Here is a 21994-nt window from a genome sequence, read left to right as displayed (position 1 = left end):
GTATTTTAATGTGGCAACTCTGCTGACATGCAGAAATAGGTGTCAGTGCTAGTAATTTTCTAGCTGTTTTTTGTGAAAAATCCCAGCAACTACAAAAGCTGTTGCAATTTTTCTGTATAAATGGCAAATACTGGCTCTTTGGATGTTTTTTTGTCAAACCGATTGAGACCATTATTGAAATATTGGCACTGCAGTGAAGTCTTCTGTCAAACTGAAAACATTTGGATATTTTCAAATGTTTAATTTGAAAAAACTCGACAAGTTGTTGAAGCTGGCAAACCTGGAGGTTACTGCAAGGTTCCACTCAATGTTTTGCTGGGGGCTGTTGGTGTGGCACCAGCCCAGCCATCATACAGTGGTTAAAAAAAAAAGATCAAGAAAAGGTTTAAAAATTATCCGTACATTAACAAGTAAGATAAGATCACTGATTTTGTGTAAGCCTTGCTAGAAGTTCTGCTGTTTGTACCTTACTGTGGTGAGCAGTTTTGTGCTTCATTCATTTTGCAGCTCATGTTTGTTTCCAGGGAGCCTGCCTTGACTGAAGGAATGGCTTTATCTGCTGTGTCACTTCTAAAAAGATTCCTTGTTGTTTCCTAAGGATATTGTGTTAAAGTGGCTGACAGCTGTCATTTACTGGCATCCTGACCAAAGCAGAGGAGAAGCTTTTAGCTGCTTTTATGTGCATATCATTGCAATCTTCAGCAGGCCCAGACTGGTAAAGCTGAGAGAGTCCAGCATTTAACGAGCTAGAATAGCCAGAATTTGTACTTTAAATATATACTGAAGAGAGCGTATCATGCTGCTGATCAGCTCACCCACACACGTGCACACCCAGGTTACCAACCCAATGTCTTAACTTCCTTTATAATGTCTCAAACCTGTCCTTTGCCCATATACTCTCTTCTAAAACCCTAGTCATCTGTCACCTGCTTTACTGGAATTGTTTCTGTCTGTCAGCTCTACCCTTTTCAAACCATGTTTGTGTAGTTATCTACCCCCACCTTTCCTCAGCCAGTGCTCTATACGGCTGATCATCCTGTGTGTTTTTCATCTCCTGCTTCCTTTTTCACCCCTTATGATGGCTGCAGGTTTTTCTCCTTCTTATCATGTGCTGGCAGAGGTTCTCCACTGCCCAGGCACGTGCCCCATGTGCCTCCCCACCTGATACATGAGCTGCTTTCCCATGTGCCCATGTGCCCTTGTGTGATGCTGTTCGGAGTACTTGGTATTTTTCAACTCTGTTGTTCTTTAGTGCCCTGACTGTTTGCAATGGCATGGAAATATATATTAAAAACAAAACAAAAACAAACAACAACAACAGAAGATAAAATCTTTACTCCTCTGGACTATTGCACTTGGCTTCACTTGGTTTCACTTATTTATTTGTAGCATGAGGAATATTTGACTTATTTACTAAGAATGTGGAGAAATACTTAGTTATAAGCATATATGAGAAGGAGTAGTGTACAGATTTGCACTCTTCTTCAAAGGTCCTTCATAGGAGTGCAACATACCTGTTTTATGCTATAAAGTTAAAATCCCAGTAGATGTAAAAAAGTGCTACTAGTAACTCAAAAATGATTGAAAACTTGAGTGGCAGGAATGCAGTAGCTTTCCTGTCTGTGATGAATAATGAGATATTTGCAACGGGCATATCTACTCCAGTTGTTCATAAATCAAATCAAAGATTGGGCTTTCTGTTTCATAACTGTTTTTAAAATGAACCAAATTACATATGTGAGAACCTTCTATATCTAGAATCTGATTTAGTGTGCATGGGCATGCATGGACAGTGCAAATGCATATTCCGTATACAAATTAATGAAAAAATAAATTAGTAACTCTGCGCCCAATTTTAGTAGTACAGAACTTAGCATACAATGTAATTATACTCTCTTGCATGTATACAATACACTGCTATATCTTGGTACGTGACAGCATACTGTTGTGGAAAAGATTTTGTTGTGAAGATGGGTCTGTGATGGAGTTATTCATTGTGATTTTAAAATAAACCACATTTTTTAGCTGCTTTGTGTTCTCACACTAATTATAAACCTCTCTACTGTATCTGTTAACATGATTAGTAGTTGTCAGTCCCTATAGTTTCTTTGCAGTTCCTAGCTGCAATTGGCATTTGAATCTGACCCTCACTTTAGGAGCTATCAAAGAATCTCCATTCTCCTTGGGAAGACTTGGACAACACAGCTGCAGAAAGTAGAGGCCAATCCCACGGGCTTTTGAGTGGCCTCCCTTGGAACGTGTAGGGGCAGCAATCCAAAATGTGTTTCAGTAATTCTTAGCTCTGCAGTTGAGAAGTTGTTCTTTTGGTTCCTAGGTAGTGTCAATTAAGTCAAATAACCTTTTTTTTTTTTCTGGTTTATGTTGAGATAACTGGTGTTTTTCCAATTATGAAATTTGTAATAATGACAGACCAGAAAATAAATTGTTGCCTTAACTTTACCTTAGCTATTCCCCAGACTGTTGACTGTTTTAAGGCCAAGTTAACAGCCGATTTAGTCTCCTGTGTTGAAAACTCAGAATGAAAAGGACCTTATAACTCTTTGGTGTTTTTCTGTTTGTGCAATGGGTCACTATCCTCCACCTTGCCTGGGGTTTGGGCTTGTCTGATGAGCTGCTTTCCTGCTTCTTGAAAAGGTACTTTTGGTCATACGTAGCAGAGATAGTGGGAGTTAAGCTGGCTGATGCAGGCTGGAAGAAGTGTCACCAGGATGTGAACAGATCTTTGTGTTAAGATTGATTACAGACTGCCTTTTGGCTTGACTACTGCCCAAAGCTTTTTGTGCTGTGGCATTCACACCCCATCCCACCCGTCAGAAGGCAGCCTCGTCAATGCCCTCTGCTATGCACATGCAGGAAGGTTCCTCATCTGGATGAATTCTAGGATTTAGTACTCCTGTGTACCATTCCAGGCATTTTTCCTAATATTATAAGGTAGAAGAAAGAGGATTTCATCCGTTTTCTGTAAGATTAACATTCCAGATAAATAACATTGATTGCTAGTTACTGTCAAAACTATATTTAAATACAGTACAGATAGCATGAATAAGTTAATATTCCTGTATCTCAGGACATCATTGTTCACATTTTGTGCATTTAGATCTTAAGATTGCATCTTCCTATATGTGCCTGTGGTGTATATGACCTTGATTTTGGTGATTTGGGCAGGGTTTTTTGGTAGGTTGCTTTTTTTCTCCCCCTCCCTGAACCTCAAATCTGAATGCCTGTAGCCTTTGCAGGCAAACTTTGATATTTGCAATATTCTGAAGTGAGGCTGGAAAATTTGCAATTTTTGTTGTTCAAGTTGCAGCCACTATTTTTTGGAACCTAGATTAAAGGACAACTGCACAGACTAACTGAGTAGGTATCTCACACTCCCCACTTTATGATGGAGGAAAAAGTGTTTATTTTGGTTGTGTTTCTTGTTCGTTTAACATCTTAGAAATACCAGGAATGTCAAGTCTGGTCTTTCCTGTTTTTTGTTGGCAGACTTCTTGAGTGACTCTGTAAATTAGGAGTTTTCTCAGGCCTCAAAAAAAATGGGTATGCTGTTTGTCTTTAGAAGGAGCTTTTGTCCGAGTGTTCTGAATTAAAGGGGGCAGTGGATTAGGAAATGGAGTTAGATATTGTGAATAAAAATTGCTCTTTGATTAGAATTCTCTTTCTCAGTCATAAGTGGATATTTGTGTGTGTGTATGGTGTGGGGTTTTTTGTTTTGTTTTGTTTGCTTTTTAATTTGATAAACGAGGGTTTTTTCTATTCTGTGTTTAATTTGTAATTTTTATTTTCTCTTCCTGTGCTCTCAGCAATTCTAATTTTTTTATAATGTGGAAAAAAAATGGGAATAAAGCAGAACAAAGCTGTTAAGATAATCCTTTTCTTCTGCTAGTCCAGAACTTATTTTAAATCCCTGATTTAGCATAGCATATGTTATCTTCCATTACAAATGAGTTATTTTTTTGCTGTGAAAGCAGCAAAATAGCTTAAGTGATTAATTTGTAGCGTGGTGTGGATATCTTGGGAAATCATGGCAACCTGATAGCTATTGATGCCCTGCATGTAGTGTTCCTCTCTCCGGGATAGTTTAATATGCTTTCTAAAAGTGAAGACCATCTCGTGTAAATGTGGTTGTGAATGGGCTTTAAGTGTAATGTTAAAGAAAGGAAAGATGATGGGCTGGTTTGTAAGTCAGTGGAAACATACAACGGATAACTGGGTGTGAACGTGTTGGTTGAATGAAGAAATAGAGAAATTGAGGGTGAACTCTGCTTTTGGACACGGTGTGTTGGAAGATGTGAAAGGAATTTCAGTTACACTTAAACAAATGTGCATGTATTTTCCAGTTCTTCTATATAAACAAATAGTAAGTATGTGGGCAGATCAGTGGCTTCCAGATCATGCAAATATACGAATTTTGGTGGAGCTGGGAAGATCGACATAATTAATGCAGTGATATTTCTTTTGCATGTAAATGATGTTCTCAGAGTACTGACAGCAGATACTTTAAAATGCGAGACTGCATTTATGTTTAAAATGTTTTGTGTGGATGAAAAAAAGTAAAAACTCAAGAGCATGAAGTTTATCCCTTAAGAGAGTTTTAGAGGAAAAAAACAAACCAAAACCAAACCAATCCCCCCATAACTTAAAACCTTAGCTGCATTGTGTGAAAGAGATCTAGGCAGTCCTACGCTGGAACTTTAAGCTATGCCTAAGAATATATCACTGTTGTTGAAGAGTCAAGGATCATTTTTCAGACCATCACATAAGCAGCTATTTCCTGGCTGAACACCTAGAGAACAGTAAGTTGACTGGCTGGAAAGAAAACAGTGGTGAGAACAATCATTGATCAAAAATCAGAACAATGAAGCGGACATTAGAAGTCATTGATCAGAAATCAGAATCACCAATCAGAATGATGGCATCGTATTTTTTTCCACTGGACTGTGTAGCTAGGTGTTTGGGAGAGGAGTGATAGTTTTATTTTTTTGTGATTGGGGTGTGTAGAAATGACAGGAGCTTGGACAGTGTAGCCATTCAGTCACCAAGTGGACTCTAATGCCTTCTGTTAAATTCACTGCTTTTCAAGGTGTTTCCTTCCAAAGTCAAATTAATCTTGATCTTTGATAAAATTCTTTGCTAGTGTTTTTTTCTCTTTTCTAGGTAAAGAAATTGAAAGCCTTTGATGGAGATGTATCAAAACTGTCTCAAGCTGATTCCTTCATGTATTTACTAATCCAGGTGCCAAAGTAAGGAGATAGTAGGTTTATTCTGTTTATGATAAATGTTCTCTTTTGACTGTGGGATCTAAACCTGTTTGTTTGTGTGCTTCAGCTATGCTCTTAGGATTGAAGCCATGGTGTTAGAGAGGGAGTTCTCACCCTCCTGTGCTTCTCTACAGAATGACATGAAGATTATAAGACGGGCAACAAAAGGTAATTAAGCATGTTGGGACATGCATAATACTCTTGGTTTTGTTAGCATGTTAATTAGTCTGCATTATGAAGACTAGAGCTTGAATTTCAGGTACCTTAGCTATTAAAAGGAAGCTAACTCCCCTCTGACAAATGCCATCAGGGTGTGCCTGGCGAATCTTTGCTTCCAAAATAAAAAATCTGGACGCTTTGGACATACTAGCAATGAGTTTATGACCAAAGCCTACAAGCAGCGTGTCCAAAACTGACAGAAGCAAAGGCATCCATGGCCAAATTTGGTTAAATTGTCTTGCGACGAGTACAGTTTACTCATTCATGCATCACTGTCTCCCTGATTGAATGCTGTTGTTAAACCTCTCTGCTCATTTTCAGAGAACCATGGAGAAAGTCACTGTACAGTTTCCAGATTTCTCTGTATGCCATTGCTTTTAGAGGCGGTAGTATTGATGGCCTAAAATCTTTATTGTAGAGACTTAATACTATTGCTATTTCTTTTATTTTCTTCCTGTTTTTGTTCTCTATGTTTCTGTACATTTCTCTTGTTCTCTGCATTTCACAAGTGTTGAAATGCTGCAGCTGGTTATTCGTAAGGTAATCTGGTCTCTTCTACTGTGCAGGAAAACAGTTAATTTCCTGGTTTCAGTTAAACGTTAATGCTGACCTTCTCAAATGCCTTGAGTGCCTTTTTGTCCTGTTCCTCAACATGAAATTCCTATTTCATGCTGGCAATTTTTTTGATGCACTACTGGAGTACTGTTTAGACTGCTTCTAGTGGTGTAAAAAGGCACAGTAGTGAAAATATCCAGCTGTGAGCACCAGGACTTAAAACAGCCGTTCTTAGTGAAAGGAAAGGGAGAAAAGCCTGGTGAGTTTTTCCCACCAGTGGGGATTAAACTCATCCTTCTTGACTCAGAAAAATGTGCCTTAGCTTAGGCTGCTGTTTGAGTTTGGCATTCCATTGGGATCTCTTTCAAGTCATTATTCTTTGTGTTTTGAGCAACAGACATATGTGAGCGAATATGTTATGTATCAAAGCAGCCATGTCCTGTTGTCCTTCATGTCCTTCACTCAGGACATCTGGGAACTGATGAATTCATTCCCTCCAGAGGAGACACTTTGGTCTCCAGCTCCTGCATCAGGCCAGTCATGCAAATCAGACTGACTGAGCTTTCCTGTTTTCAGTCCACTTGTGTCATGTGCTCTTCTCCATTTGGTCTTTTCACTTCAGGGTTTGTTGATAGCCCAGAGTTGTTTAGGAATTAGGTCTCCTTTTCTATTCCCATGTCCTATGTTTCTTTCCTTGTAATTAAGCTGACAGAATATTTACTTAAATTCTAACGCCGATAATCACTAAGGGTTAGGATGGTCTAAATAGCCCAGTGGATTCTCATCTAGCCTGCAAATGGATGTCTCTCCTAGTGACGCTGAGCAGGCTCTTGCTATGCAAAATCTTTAGAAGCTGCCTTCCTCTCTTGGCCTTATGAAATGTGGTGTCCTCCTTTATATTCTCTCCTCTTTCTTCCTTCTTGCTTCCTCACCTATAGCTTGTTAGATCAAAGGTTATTTAATTAGTTCTATGTTTTTAGGCTGCTAATACTGAAATCCAGAGATACAAGGGCTGTCTGCTTCCAAAATGATAGATTGGTGGATTGTGTTGAGCAGTTAAATGCAGAGTAAATTACAGAATGTGAACTTCGAAGCAAACACTTCCAGCAGTGTGCCCAGGTGGCCAAAAAGGCCAAGAGCATCCTGGCATGCATCAAGAATAGTGTGGCCAGCAGGACTAGAAAAGTGATCATCCCCCTGCACTCGGCACTAGTGAGGCCACACCTCGAATCCTGTGTTCGGTTTTGGGCCCCTCACTGCAGGAAAGACACTGAGGTGCTGGAGAGAGTTCAGAGAAGGGCAACGAAGCTGGTGAGGGGCCTGGAGCACAAGTTTGATGAGGAGCGGCTGAGGGAACTGGGGCTGTTCAGCCTGGAGAAAAGGAGGCTGAGGGGAGACCTTATCATTGCTACAACTACCTGAAAGGAGGTTGTAGCATGGAAGGTGTTGGTCTCTTCTCCCAAGTAGCAAGTGATAGGACAAGAGGAAGTGGCCTCAAGTTGCGGCAGGAGATGTTTAGATTGGATATTAGGAAAAAATTCTTCACGGAAAGGGTTATCAGGCACTGGAACAGGCTGCCCAGGGAAGTGGTGGAGTCACAATCGCTGGAAGTGTTTAGAAGATGCAATGGTGAGGTTCTTAGGTACATGGTTTAGTGCTAGAGTTAAGTTAGGTTATGGTTGGACTTGATGATCTTAAAGGTCGCTTCCATCCAAAATGATTCTATGATTCTATTCTATGATAAAATATTTTTTAAAGTATTTACACTGCAGTCAAAAGAATTCCACCTTGTGTTATGTTCATCAGTGTAAAATACAGTACCTTACATTAAAATCAGCTCACGTTATTTTTCTTGCCATATGGGCACTTGCAAATTTTGAGTTATTTGGTTTGCTGTGCCACTTACATAATACTAATTTATTAACTCTTTACTGTTCTGAATTTCTGTATTTTATTTATAAAGCAGTCCCTCTGGTGACTTTTAAGTACATATATTTTGTGTTCATATGTGGCTTGGTGAAAAGGTTTGTGAATTCAGACAGAGCACTACTGTGCATTTTGCAAAAAATGGAAATATGTACCAAACAGGCTTCTGTGATGGAATAAAGCTGCCTCTTAAAGCTTTTCTATTTGGCTCTTTGCATCACACTGAATATAACTTTGTGCTAAATCATCTTTGGTGTGACTGAAGTAAAATAAATGCTGCTCTGAGTGGGTGATCATACAGAAATAAAATGATGATTCATAGTGGGAGTGGGATGAGCAAGGAAAATTTAAACATTGCTGTTATCTTTTCAGGCCTGATGGCTAAGTCTCCCAAAAAAAGAATAATTGTTCAAAAGTCCGGTCCTGGCAGATGGCAAATAGATTCTGCAGGGTGCAGAACACTTGCCTCATACTGGAATTAGTAGGTGGTGAGGATAACCTAACCACTTGCATGAAACACTTTGCACATTGCAAGATTAGACCCCAAATGTTTTGTTAGCTGCTGTGGGTTGCTTTGGAAATACCACACTTACTGTGAACATATACTTGAGGTTTGTCAACTGTGTTTTTGAATTTGAATTATATAGTACCTTTTTTTTCCCCTACCACTTTTTCAGTTTGTTGTTGTTTCGTGTTAAAATGACAAATTTCACCTATAAAAGCTTGAGGTGAAGAGGAGCTTGGTAACTGTGTATATTTCTAAACAAACAATTGTCAGACTGCAATTTTCTTGCTCCTTATAGAATTAATGACCTGTGAGGAGCTGCATTCCATATTGCACTTGGTCCTTCAGGCTGGGAATATTATGAATGCGGTAAGTGACGTCCAAAATGGAAGTGGGTGATTGACCAAACTTCCTTGTTAGCTTTGCAGTTCATTGATGTCATGCCTCAGCTGTTTGCTCGTTTCTTTTTTAGGGAGGTTATGCTGGCAATGCTGTTGGATTTAAACTGTCTTCACTGCTCAAACTGGCGGACACAAAAGCGAACAAACCTGGGATGAGTCTGCTGCATTTTGTTGCTCTGGTATAGAAAAACTGTTTTGCTGGTATAAGCAACTGCTACAAATGTAGAGCCATAGATGATAGATAATATAAAGGGCCATGTGCCTCAGAAAAAGCAGCTTTCTTGCAGTTTTGATCCTGATCTTCACCTTTGTTCCCCTGCCACAAAATTCACCAGTTTACCTATGTCTGGTCATCCTATCCATGTAAAAGCTTGCCTTTGTCTAATTTCCCCATTGTAGCTGTTCTTTTACTTTCCTGAATTCTTACACTGTGGAAGTGGCTTATTTTGATAAATATTCTTTCAGTCTTCCTGTTTAATCTTTTGAGTGATGTTTTTGGTAGAGGTGGGGTTTTTTTTTGTCTCCCTTAGGGACTGAAATGTATTTTTAAAGCAACTACAGACTTTTCTCAAGTTATTTTTCTTTTCTTTAAAACTTTCTGATTTTAGAAGGGAGAGAATTTAAATGCTTCTATATGTGACTTTGGTTATCCGTGTACAAACTGGCTTAACAGATTTCCAGTCAGCAAACAATAGGGTATTAATTGATGTTTGCGCAGGAAACATCGTATCTGCTCAAACAATGGGCATCAGTAAATTGTTCTTTCCCTGACATCCCCTATTAATACATGTGGCTTGTGTTCACTGGCAGAAGCAGCTATTATTGTACACTGCAAAATGGAAGCTGTTGTTTAAAGTTTCCAGTTCTGATCCCTGACTTTTGTTAAGGGGTGTCCTCCGCTCAGTTGTGTTAGGATTGAACAAGAAGAAAAGCAGTGCAGGAGAAACCTTTAAGTGCCTTCCCAGAGCCTTTAGAACTGCTGGACTTAGGGACTTTGGCCTGGTGGTGGAATGTTAATGGATTGTGTGTGTTTTGGTTTTGTTCTGTTTGTTTCAGGAAGCCCAAAAGAAAGATGCTGCTCTTCTCAACTTTTCTGAAAAAATTAGGGATGTTCATGATGCTGCCAGGTAAGTCAAAAGAAAACCAAGAACTTACGGTTAGACCGTGACTTGGAATTTTCTTATTTGTGAAACAATGAAGCTTATTCGTTCAGAGAAGTCTTGGCACAAAACCTGAGATATTTATAAATGTTTACTATAGCTTTGAGGGCTTCATTTCTTTTTGCTAGCAGAAGTATGCCTGCAATGTGCCTTCAGGTGTGAGGTATTTTATGAGATGATCTCCATAGGTTTTGTCAGTTTAGTCTCTGTCAAATACAAATGTATGTGTGTTACTTGTAAGGGACTGAACTAAAAGCATGTTGCTGTTTTTCCTTAAACCAATTTTCATCTGTCTCTGAGCAGACTACAATACTTTTCAAAATCTAGTACCAGTACTGGCTCTGGCTTCTGTTAGTTGCTTTTTGATATTTCATTTGCTTCTACATTTCTGTCTTGGATGGAAAATCGGATGGGTTTGGGGCTCTGTATTGTTTTCATATTAAAGTCTCTAGCTGCATAACTGAATCTGGTTCGTACCTTGATAACTGTACTTGCTTTTGTGAGACAGTGTGATCTAAAACCCCAAACTAGAAGCCAGCAATGCTGGAGTTCTATTCCCAGTTTTGCTACTTCCTTACTCTTGAGATTTGGGCAACATATTTACATTCTTTTTCCAGCTGTAAAATGGATGAAATCTCTTAGATCTGATGCAGGGTTAAGTAACGTCTGCAAAGGACTCTGAAGTCTTCTGAGGAAAGGAGTGGCCATGGAGTTAATCAGAAAATGTTTGAGGGACCACCTGTGTGGCTCTCTGCCATCCAACCCACACACCTTTTTGGCAGTCTGCCACGTGGCCTGCTGAGGAATGTAATTTCCCTCGGCATCCAAGCCCCCTGGCAAACAGCAGGGGAACAGGCAGAATCCCAAATCTGGTGATATTTTTTCCTAACCATTTTGTTCTTTAATCACATTTGTTAATGCTGAAAATGTTCTGCTGTAACTCATGCTGAAATCTATTCAGGGAATGCACTCTGTATGTGAAAATGAAACAAAATGAAATACATGTTTCACCATTGGGCATGAGGAAGATCTTTATTAGAGACAGCTGTCACGTACAAGTTGTTCATATATCCCTTCCAATTAGAGCATGTTATTTTTTATTGTCATGCATTCTTTACTTGTAGGCCATCCTCTTCCTCCTTCACAGGCAGAAAAATATGGCCTGTATCTCCCACTGCTTTTCTTATTTGCAACTGCCAGAACAGGGAACTAACCTTTGCAGGTGAAGTAAGCAGAAAAAACCCAGTACACATAATATTCATTTATGTGCGCACTGGCAAACTTACTGATGCTGTCACCAGCCACTCCCATGTGCACTTCAGTCAGTCTGCCACAAATTCTTCAGCTTTACTGTTTTAAAGTCATGCTGTTGGTGAAATGACCTTAGTGAGGAGCATGTGTTTAGTTGTTAATTTTTATCATTTTGGAAACTGTAGTGCTTCGATTCCTAGGCAAAGCTCAGTTCTCTTGTGAAGGAATGCTGGAGATTTAGAAGCATTTACCCTCAAAGTGACTAAGAGATTTGGGTGGGAGCTCCCATTGTATGGAACATGGGACTTCCAGGATAAAGCTTAAATTACATCAGATGTGGTCTTCAATTTCTGAGTTACCTTTCTTCAGGAGCAGCTCTGCTGCTGGTATGCGTTAGGTGGATGAAATGTTGTGTAAGTGCTGGCTTGAGACTGTGTAGGGTGCGTTGCTGTGACTGCTTAGAAGAATGTAACGTGCAGTTTAATGATGCCAAATGCTACTTCCAAAACAGGTGGTCCTGGCTGACAATCCCTTGTGACCCCCTTTTTGTGCCAGCCACTGCACTCAGAACAGTCACGTAATCAGCTGTGCCAAGCAAATGATCTGTCTGGAACAAAATTGTATTTTCCTTTTCCTAGATTAATTTTCAGTACACAGATACGTCTGGCCATCTAGAAAATGAGTGCTAGCACAGGCACCAGGGAAGGAAAAGGAGCACCTGGTCAGAAGCAGGGCAGCATTACCCTTTCTGGTGATCAGGTTAGGTGGGGCTGGCTGGAGCCAATTGTGAAACCACGCCTTATGGGAATCTTTTCAGGTTGCATATAAGAAGTGTGCTTATCTCTCTCCTGACTTTTGTTGTCTACTCTGAAAAGATTTCCTGAACAGGCAGGTCTTGTTTGATAGCCAGGTTGCACCTAATGTTAAACATTTTGAAGCATATTGTGCCTAACCTGTGGCCAGCTCCTTCCCCCTCGTTAAACATTTTCTGTGTATGCTGTTTTTAGGTTATCCATTGATAGTGTAGAAGCAGAGCTCCAGTCGCTGTCTTTCAAGGCAAGATCTGTTAAAGACAGTGTTCGGCGGGACCCAAAACTCTTTCACCAGATGGAAAGCTTTCTCCAGGTTTGTAGGATATCTTTGTTAATGCCTTACTGCTGCCTTGAACATAGGAGCATTCCTCAGCTCAATGTAATCTGCGTGGACATGTTAATAAGCAGAAGCGATGTTTTAATGTCTACCCTATCAGTTGTACAAAGCTGTTCCTACTACACACAGTTTGTCAATTAAGAGAGTTGGAAGGACTGTGTTTTTACAGGGAGGGATATTGAGTGTAGATTGCCTGAGGCTTGTTAGGCAGGCATGTTTGATACCTGTGAAATGACTGATGAACATCACGAGTTAAAATACAGGATGCTTCAAAAAGATGGACCCAGTTTCCAAGCTACAGTGATTTCAAATTGGGTCCCTATTTTCAAAACACCCCCTATAAGACAATTTGGATTGGTCTCTGGTTTTGTACTTCAGAGTTGCCCAAAATATAGTATCTGCACGTTACGTTACACAGGAGCGTGTCAGTTTTAGCTGAGGCTGTGCTATGCATATGAATCCTGATTGCTGGGTGACTGAAGAGATATTATTGGAAGCTGGAAGGCTAAGGGACTGTTTTATCTACTAGTTTACCCTAGCACAGAGTATATTATTCTGAGCCACACCATTACTTCTGGGGGGATTTTCCTTTTCTTTTTTAGTACTGCAGTGACCTTGTAGACATGAATGTGCATAGCACTTAACTTTGAAGCAGAGTTCTTGGTATTTTCTGAGTATGTGGTGATGCCTGGAGAAATATATATTATACTTCAATGAAATGTTTTTTCTGTTTCATGCTATAGATAATTATTAAAAGTAAGAAAGCAGATGTTGATCTGGAACTTAACCCGCCCTGATTTTCAACTTGCAAATGTAGTTAATAGTCCCTGCAGTTTTTCAGGAGATGAGAAGTTGATGAAGAAAAGGGTGGGTTAAGATTAAAATACCTGTCCTTGTTCACTCCTTATTATTGGCTTTTATCCATTGCACCCAGACTCTTTAATGTTATGTTCTAACATGTTTGTTTTTTTGGGTTTTTTTGGTTTTTTTTTAATTTAATAGCTGGTTTTATGTAACACTACAACCTTGTTTAGGACACATTCCAAAAGAAATGTTGGGAAAAAATTCATTTTACAAATGCATACCTTACATAAACAGTTCCGGTTTTTGTTTCTAAATTACAGGTGATAACCAAACTGATTTAAAAGTCAGCTTTCCTTATCTCATCTTCCTGAAAAAAATTACTGAAATATGTGGGAGGAACTAATTTTCTATGTATGCCTTTATCAGTTGTCCAGTTTATCTTCAATCCAGCTTTTTATTAGGTGCCTTTTTTTTTTTTTAAAGACTAACAAGTAAGATTTGTTTCTCCCCTACTGGCATAAATTGCCAAGTAATTTTGTGGCAGCAGGTTTGGCTTAAATGTTCACCAGTGCCACCAGCTGCCTATTCCCACCCCGGTGCTGAAGTATCAGAAGTATTTAGGTGATTGTGAGTTAGACAGTGTTAGAGAACAGGTTTGTCTGAAAATTAACTTTTTTCCCTGGATTACTTTGAGCGATCTATGGTGTCAGATCGAGGATTATGCAAAGATGGGAGTGAATGGCTGGGGATGCAGCAGTTCCTTACTCTTCTGGCATGAAAAACTTTTTTTTTTTATTGTGGTCTAGGGTCAACTTATGAAGGAGTCGATTCTGTGATATATATATCCATGAATATATCCACATATTTTTGGGGGTGGGGAAGCTAGGGTGGAGGAATGAATCCATTTATGTTTAGCTGAAAGTGGCAGGGAGAATGGGAAAATAAGGCATGTGGAGATTTCAGGGGGCTCCAACATGGTCTGTCACTGTCCCAGGCTCTGTAACAACTCCTGGTTTGGAACATGAATTTCATAAGTTCCTAATATATACATGACCTGTTGTGACCTTATTTTTTCTGCCTGGTACATGCCATATATATGTTTTACTACAGTTTGCTGTAAGACATCTAAAGGAGCTTGAACACCAGAAACGAGAATTACAAAAGGAGGGAAACGCTCTCATTGACTTTTTCTGTGAAGACAGAGAAACCATGAAGTTGGATGAATGTTTCCAGATATTTAGGGACTTCTGCATAAGATTTGACAAGGCTGTGAAGGTAAGAGCACTGAATGAGATTTTCAGGCGTTTGAAATATTTGCTCACATAAATTCAGTTGTTTTTTCTGCTTAAGGGATGTTTTATATCATGTGGTATTTGATATATTTGCTCAAATAGCTCCAACAAACCACCCTATTTTAGGCAAAAGCCACAGGGGAAATGGTCGTTCTGCCCAGCCCTGTGTGCAGTCCCGCTGCTCTGTATCTTCAGCTGCGGGCTGACTAGGGCAGTGAGGTGACACATCAGGGCAGCCTGCCCGTGGGTGGGCTCCCTCCTTCTCTGTCAGTGAGGAGGTCGGTGGTTGCTAAGCTGAGCAGTGAAACAGATGGTGAAGACTTTCTGACAAGTCCTCTCTGTTCAGGCCCTGGACTGGTTGGTACAGCTGGATCACTGGTAAGGCTGGATCACTGGAAAGGCCTTGAGATGTTGCACCACATTACATGGATGTACCCGCCTGAATCAGCACTGGCTCAGACTGTCCACTGCCCTCCTTTGCATGACTAGACACTTTGCCAAGTAAAGCAAGGGCTGTGTCTTCTACTTACAGAATCATGAATACTGTGGGTTGGAAGGGACCTTTGAAAGTCATCTGGTCCATCACCCCAGCATTTGTTCTTTTAAATGCTTTTTGTGGGCGAAAGCTCAAGAAATTAAACAAGCCTACAGTACAAAGATACCTCATTTCCCGTGTGACGATTCATTTTTTAAGCACCCTGAATTGGTCCCAAATAATCCAAGAAGTATAATAAGATGAAGGAGCAGTGTCGGTATTTGTTCCAGTTTTGGTTCAGCAAAGTCTGCCTATCATTACAAATATTTTTTTTTAGGCCTTTATAAATAGCATTAATTAGGTGAATCCACACATTTCTTTATTTTGCTGCCTTATGTAATCTGCATTTGACAGCACTTTGTATAAGAGCTTTAGTTCAGAAAAGAGAACAATCTTGATTTATAGCAAGCTGACAGGATGTTCAGCTAGCATGCCTGGTGTGCCAGTAGTTTATCTACCCTTTACCACCACAGATAGCATGTATTTGTGCATGGTTTCGAACATTATACAAACAGATAGAATGAAATGGTGGTAACTATTGCAGGCATTTTAGTGAGAGGTAACTTCATGCATATGTGTTCAATTATTTGGGACTGGCGATTTAATTTATAGTTGCACATTACAAGTGGCTGGTGGATAGCTAATTCGAGGTCCAATGGGGATCTTCCTTCCTCTCTGTGATAAGTAGCTACACTCTAAAAATTAAAAATTGGTCTCTTGTTTGTAAATATTGAGGAGATTTGCTTACTAAGTGTTTTGTGAGCGTTAACCGTCATTACCAAACAAATGTTTAGCCTGCAGTCTAAAATGATGGTTCGTACCATAATGGCCACGTGCACATTTTTTGCAATTCTTGTAACATGTCTGTATGTGCTTAGAATAGATTACTCATTTGAATAAAATCTTCTGAAACATGTTTTGGGTAAAGTTAAAATGTTCTATGTCCAATATGGAATATGATAATAATATCTACAACTATTTTTAACCATTTCTCTTTACAATGGGATATTTAAAGCTGAGCTTTAGCATTAGGCACGATTTCATTCTGTAACTCCATACCTGTGAAGGCAAGCTTCCTGCCACAGACTTTTCTTCTGAAATACAAGTTGTTTTTTTTTTTTCTTTTGCCTTTCTTTGCTGTTTGGGTTTCTTAGGTCTCTAATGCATCTTATCTTTCAGAGCCTGGTGTAGTCTCAAATCCAATTTAAGAGGTGCAGATTAACCCATTCATCAAAAAGAGCTTCAGCATTAGGCTTTTGTTTACTGAAAGCTTTTCTAGTTGTGCAGCTCTTCTGTTGTCACAACCACGGGAAGATCAAACTAGATAGTGCTTCAAACAAATATAGGTGTGCTTATTTAAACAGTGTGTCATTGCTCAGAACAGATTTAACAACATGCAGGAAAATCATGTAATTTTTGAATCCTCTGTCAAGACTAGCCTCCCCCTTCTTTCTTTTGCTACAGCTGTACTGGCTCTAGAAAACCGTGTTCTCCATTTCAGAAAACAACCTGGAAAGTTCAACCAAAGGTTCAGCTAGATTAAATCTGAAGCCTAGGGGGTGACAGTTAAAATGTTGATATTCATAGTAATCCACTGCTAATGATTTTAGTAAAAAGGTATTACTGTGTTACCTTTCAAATATAAACTATTTCTTTGGTTTCCTGAGCTCAAACCCGTCAGCCTAGCTGCCAAAATCTCCAGCCTGCCCTGGGCAACTTCTGTGCAATAGTTGCTGGTTTTTGAAACCAACAGTGAATACAAACAAGATCCAAAACTGGAATGAGATCCTTGAGTGGTGTCAGTTGATGTCTAAGTATTGATCATGAGGCGTTGTGTAAACTTTTCTGCTTGCTTTCATATACAATTTCATGTATATTTCATATACAATTAAGGAACATCTTTTCATAAAATTTCCAATCAGTAATGTTTGAGTTGTAGCACCCTGTAGAAACTGCACTTGCTGAGGCACAATTGCAATTGCGATAAGGGAGAACGGAAGGAACACATTGGCTGTAAGCTCATCAGATGAGTTTGTCTTAAAGTATGTATGCAATGATTAGGTGGAGGTTTCCTCACCTGATAAAACTGCCAACTTTAAATGTAGTGTGGACTTGAAGATGGCCATCTTACAGCAGGAACTCTTTGGCTGGACTTGACATCTAGTTGGGTTTGATAGGTCGTGTTCTTGGTCTCACAAGGACTTGTGCTTTTTTTTTCTTATGCTGAGCAGATGATGCATCACCAGCATTAATTATGCATGGAACTGCTCTCCATACAGTTAATTGTTTTCAGGCTCTGGTTGCCATGGTGATTTTTGTGTGTGTGTGTGTGTGTGTGTGTATATGTATATGTATTGGAGGTTATGGGTAGGTGATAGGAGTAGGAGCTAACTTCAATGGGAAAAAATAAAGGGAAAGTTAAATGAGTGTGACTTGTTCTCATGCATAGGCCACTGTCCTCTGAGACATGTGTTTATGCTTTTCCTCGTCAGGAAAACAAGGAACGAGAGATCCAGGAACTTCATAGTCTGCAAAGGCAAAAGGAGCTGGAGGAGAAGCGTCGATCCTGGGCAGCTGGAGAGCTTGGGAGCTTTGGGCGGAGCAGCAGTGAAAATGATGTGGAGATGTTGGCCAAAAAAGGACTTGAAGAATTTCTTCCCTTCTTGCAGCAGAGACCTCAAAGCCCTTTGTACAGAAACCCCAATTCTAGACGTTCTCGACTTTCCCTGGGGATTACTGCAGACAGGGAGTTGCAGAGTTTCCTGGAAATCTCAAAAGATGAGGATCCAAACAAGTTTAACAGCCTTCCCCGCACAAACACCCGACAAGCAAGACCCAACGTAGCCTGGACTGAATCCAAAGAAACGAGAGATCTCAACTTAAATACCTTGCACTTGCACCAACAGGCTGAAACCAAAGTGAAAAGTGGTGGCCTACTGCAGGTGCCTCCAGCTCAGCCCAGTCGCTTTGGTGGCTCGACTGGTCCTGGTGCCCGTTACTCGCAGAGAAGCACTGACTACAAAATGCACGCTTCCAGTGTGTCCTGCGAGGAGTCCACAGATATAAACGCTCTGGCCCTTGCAATTGAAGAGCATGAACTTGTTAAAGGGTTACGTAAGTTTGATATTCAAGGACCAAAGCCTACAGAGGATACACCTGTAATATATTTAGAGGATGCCGGTGGAACAGACGTGGAGACTCTAGATGATCTAAGCTTTCATTCCCTTAGCACTGCCGATGACGACCTGCCTCCAGCTTGCAGAACTTCCAGAGATGCCCACGACCATAAAGCCAAGGTGGTGGGCTGCAGGAGTGAAGCTTCAGAGCCCAGCAGCAGCCCCATGTCTGTGGATACAAGTGTTTCGGGAAGTAGGGAAGATGGGCCGATGTTCTACGTGTCAGATACAACGACTGATTGTTCTTTGACATTGGACTCTGAAGAGGGAAATGATTTTAAATCAGCAGGCAATGAAATAAGAAGTGAGGCTGGCAAACCACGCTCTTCTGGGAATGATCCGCAGTACAGGGCTAGAACATTCTTCTCAAACCTGAATTCTGCTTCTGGCAAGGATCAGTCTCTTCACACTTCGGCAAATGATAAGGATGATGCCAATAGCAAGCAGAGCCTTCCTAAAGAAAAGACCGTGAAAAATAAAGACCAAACAGGACCAAAGAGAAACTCTGTAAAAGATAGATCTCCAAGCTCCTCAAAATCCAGTGGCACTCGCCCTAACCACGCAGCTCCTTCCAGACCCGTAAGAACTTTGAATGCCTCTGAGAATGAAAGTATGAGGAAAGTGGTGCCTATTTCACGGTCAAACAGAGCACCGAGCAGCATGAAAAAGCCGGAAGCCAAGCCAGCTCTTCGTGAAACTAGTGCAGTGGAAAGTCGGCTGTCCCGTCGCAGCTCTGTCCGAGGCACAACAGACACGCTGCCAAGAAGTCCGTACAGGCACAGCATGTCAGTAGAAGAGCCAAGGTTACAGAGGGGCACTGTCACTTCGAGCAGTGCGCATTTTGAGAGGGACAGAGTCTCTCTCAAGAAGCCGATCTCTAGACCCATTAGGAGTAATGTCAAATCAAAGACAGATGAAATTAAGACCTGTCGCTCCAGTGCAAAACCCCAGACCCCTACAGATGAGACCAAGGTTGCCACAGTCAGTGTCCCCAAAACACCATCTGCTGTCCCAAGCTTTGCAAGGAATACAGTGGCTTCTTCTTCAAAGCGCGCAAAAGTGGATCTATCCAGCTCCTCCAAACCTCCAACCATCACAAGGTCTGTGTCCCAGAGGCTGCCTAAAGCAAAGCCAGCAGCAACCTCTGATGATCCGAGTCCAAAGGAGAACAGTGTGGGTACCTTAAAGAGAGCAAATAGTGCCAGAGTAGTTGGAAGAAGTATCCTGCAGGGAGAGGCTGTCAGCACTAAAGTAGAGCCTGCACCAAAGGAGCAGGGAATGGCGGAAAAGGCCTCTCTTAAACTGAAGGATGCAAACCGGACTGCAATTGGTAAAATATTGAAGCCGTTACTGAAATAAAGGAGGGTTTTTTTTTTAAACTTTGAATGTGAACACTTGTTCAAGCACTGGATGTCTCTGTCATGAAACTCCTTAGAACAGTTACATTGCTGATAAGCAACATCATGGGCTCGTTAAAGTACAGCACGCTGTTGGAAAAGGGCAAGTAGTTGTATTCTGATCTAAGTCCTTTTTTATGAATTTGAATGTATTTGAAGCTACTGTGATGGAATATGAGCGTAACAGCAAATCTTTGCGTATTTGTGATACAGAATATCACCAAAAGCCAAAAATTTTTAAGAAGTTACACTACAAAATGAAATGCCTTGTGACAGAAAACATGGATTAAGGCCAGTGTTTGTGTTCGTAAGATTCTTGCTAAGACTCAAGCCTTTGTGCTGGTCTGTTCCTTTTTCGATGTCAAAGTGAATCCTGTGGAACAGTACAGAAAAGTAACTTGGGTGGTTGTGCTTTCAACGGATTGTGCTTTCAATTTCTTGGATTCAGGAACTCTTTGCCTGTTGCAAAGTCCATTGCTGGCAATTGGACAGACTGGGAACTGCTGGCCGAAAAATAGTAAAACAGAACATTTGCTGTTTGTGGCTGTCTTAACCTCACTGAAGAATTTATAGCATGTTTTATGAATGTGTACCTGTGTCTGGAGAAGGCTTTCTGCTGGGCGGGAGCCTTGCTCTCCAAGAATGTGGCAGCATTGTCTTGCATGCACAAGTAGATACGGCTGGTGCTGGTGCTGGTGCTGGGTCGAGTAGCATGGCTGGGGGCTGTGACTGGTGGAAGGGCCATCAGTACCCATTAGGATGTTGACTACTCCTGACTTGTTTTGGTGACAAGCAAACCTGCCAGCTTTTGGTCATACAGAAGTGCCATATATTTATGATACATATCAAGGATGTTTGCAGTTCAACTCCTGATGGCTGCGATGTAGTGCCGAGCACTTTCTTACCATTCCATGTTTCCACTGGTTTATCTAGTACCAAATTACTTGAATGTTGCAATGGCTCTGATTGAGCCATTAGTTTCCCTGCCTTCTCCTCCTCCTCTCCCTCTCCTTGTCAACATGAATATTTAGCATGAAACACAGAGCTTACGCATGACAATGTTTTCGTAGACTTCTTTGGTTGCTTCAAATGTGGTTTTTAATGTTTAAAGACTCTAAAGGATGAATTAAACTAGTATTTGATAAGCTTTTTACAAAATAAAAACACCTCTTTTTTTTTTTTCCTGCAGATACAAATTTTAACCTCCTCTCAGACTAAGGTACAGAGAATGAGGGAAAACTTGTTTGGCATGCTGTGCATCTTCCCAAAAGAAATGTATGTAGGTGGGGAAACAGATCACTGTTCTCCTAAGCATCTTATTTAGAGTTGCCTTTTTATTCACTTACGAAAGAAGCCTCATTTAAGACCAAAAAAAAAAAAAAAAGAAAATATCTTCGGACAAGTGGCGTTGACTTACTAGTGGTAGATCTGTTTGTCTGCTCTATCCCTCAGTGCTGGGAGAGCGTAATTCAATGAGAATGAGCCATTTAATTACTTGCGTGCTTCTCACGGGCTAGTATCAGGGACAGCTAGCTTCATGTTTTGAATTTGGCAAGGGGCCTTTAGCTCATCCCACATACCAGCACATCTTGACACAGACAGCATACCCAAACACCATAAAGTATTGCATAGAGCCTCTTGTTTGAGTCTGTCCCACAGGGAAAATTTATATAGCCTGCTTTTTGGCAAGGGTGAATTTTTTCTTGAAAGCCTATAAGCTTTTTGGATACTGCCTCCCTGGTGGGTTAGTTATAAAAGCATCTCCCTTCTTATTTGTATCTGTGTGTATGTATGCGCATCTGCAAAAGCAGATGATTGACTTTTTTCCTTTTTTAAAAAAATACAACAAAAACTTTTATTGGTAGCAAGCTTGAAAAATAATTTAATTGTGTTTGGAATATGTAAATAAATTTCTATAAATCTGTGTAAAAGAAAACTGAATGTATTTAATGGAACATTTATACATTTCGGAGTAACTTGGTAGTTTAATAAAGTTCCCATTTACTGGGTATGAGGTTTGTAGTTTTTCCTTCCTGTTACACTCTTGGCTTTGACCCTGGAGATCTCAGGCAACTGGAGTTCGGGTGTAGGTGACTGTGTGAAAAGTCCCAAAAGGAAGGACTTTATAGCATAAATCCTGGCATTTAAAATGCTAGTTTGTTTTTATACTAAGGCAAACAATTTAACTTCAGTTTCTGAACATTTCTCTCTGCCCAGCTCTGGGTATAACATGGAAGGCATTAGCACTTTGCGCACACATTGTGTGTTGTGGCCAAGACAAATGTTCATGGCACTGACAAGTCTGGATCTGTCGCTATCTTCATGCCTTTTAGCTTAGCACA

General features: G+C 40.4%; 1 protein-coding gene across 5 annotated transcripts in view; it reads left to right on the top strand.

Moving 5' to 3' along the window:
- The window catches only part of FHDC1 (FH2 domain containing 1), a 43363-nt gene extending 21702 nt beyond the window's left edge, over nucleotides 1-21661 (top strand). For all 5 annotated transcript variants that reach the window (XM_065062674.1, XM_065062671.1, XM_065062673.1 and 2 more), the window contains exons 5-12: nucleotides 5179-5264; nucleotides 5350-5450; nucleotides 8786-8856; nucleotides 8960-9067; nucleotides 9945-10015; nucleotides 12307-12424; nucleotides 14363-14527; nucleotides 17572-21661. In XM_065062674.1, coding sequence (XP_064918746.1) covers nucleotides 5179-5264; nucleotides 5350-5450; nucleotides 8786-8856; nucleotides 8960-9067; nucleotides 9945-10015; nucleotides 12307-12424; nucleotides 14363-14527; nucleotides 17572-19614 — 2763 coding nt within the window. In that variant the 3' untranslated portion in view covers nucleotides 19615-21661. The remainder of the gene's footprint in view (nucleotides 1-5178; nucleotides 5265-5349; nucleotides 5451-8785; nucleotides 8857-8959; nucleotides 9068-9944; nucleotides 10016-12306; nucleotides 12425-14362; nucleotides 14528-17571) is intronic.
- Nucleotides 21662-21994: the final 333 nt, after the last annotated feature.

This window comes from Columba livia, chromosome 4, assembly GCF_036013475.1.
Source record: "Columba livia isolate bColLiv1 breed racing homer chromosome 4, bColLiv1.pat.W.v2, whole genome shotgun sequence".
NCBI lineage: Eukaryota > Metazoa > Chordata > Aves > Columbiformes > Columbidae > Columba > Columba livia.
Note: the sequence above shows the minus strand (reverse complement) of the source record. Positions and strands in the feature narration are given on the sequence as shown.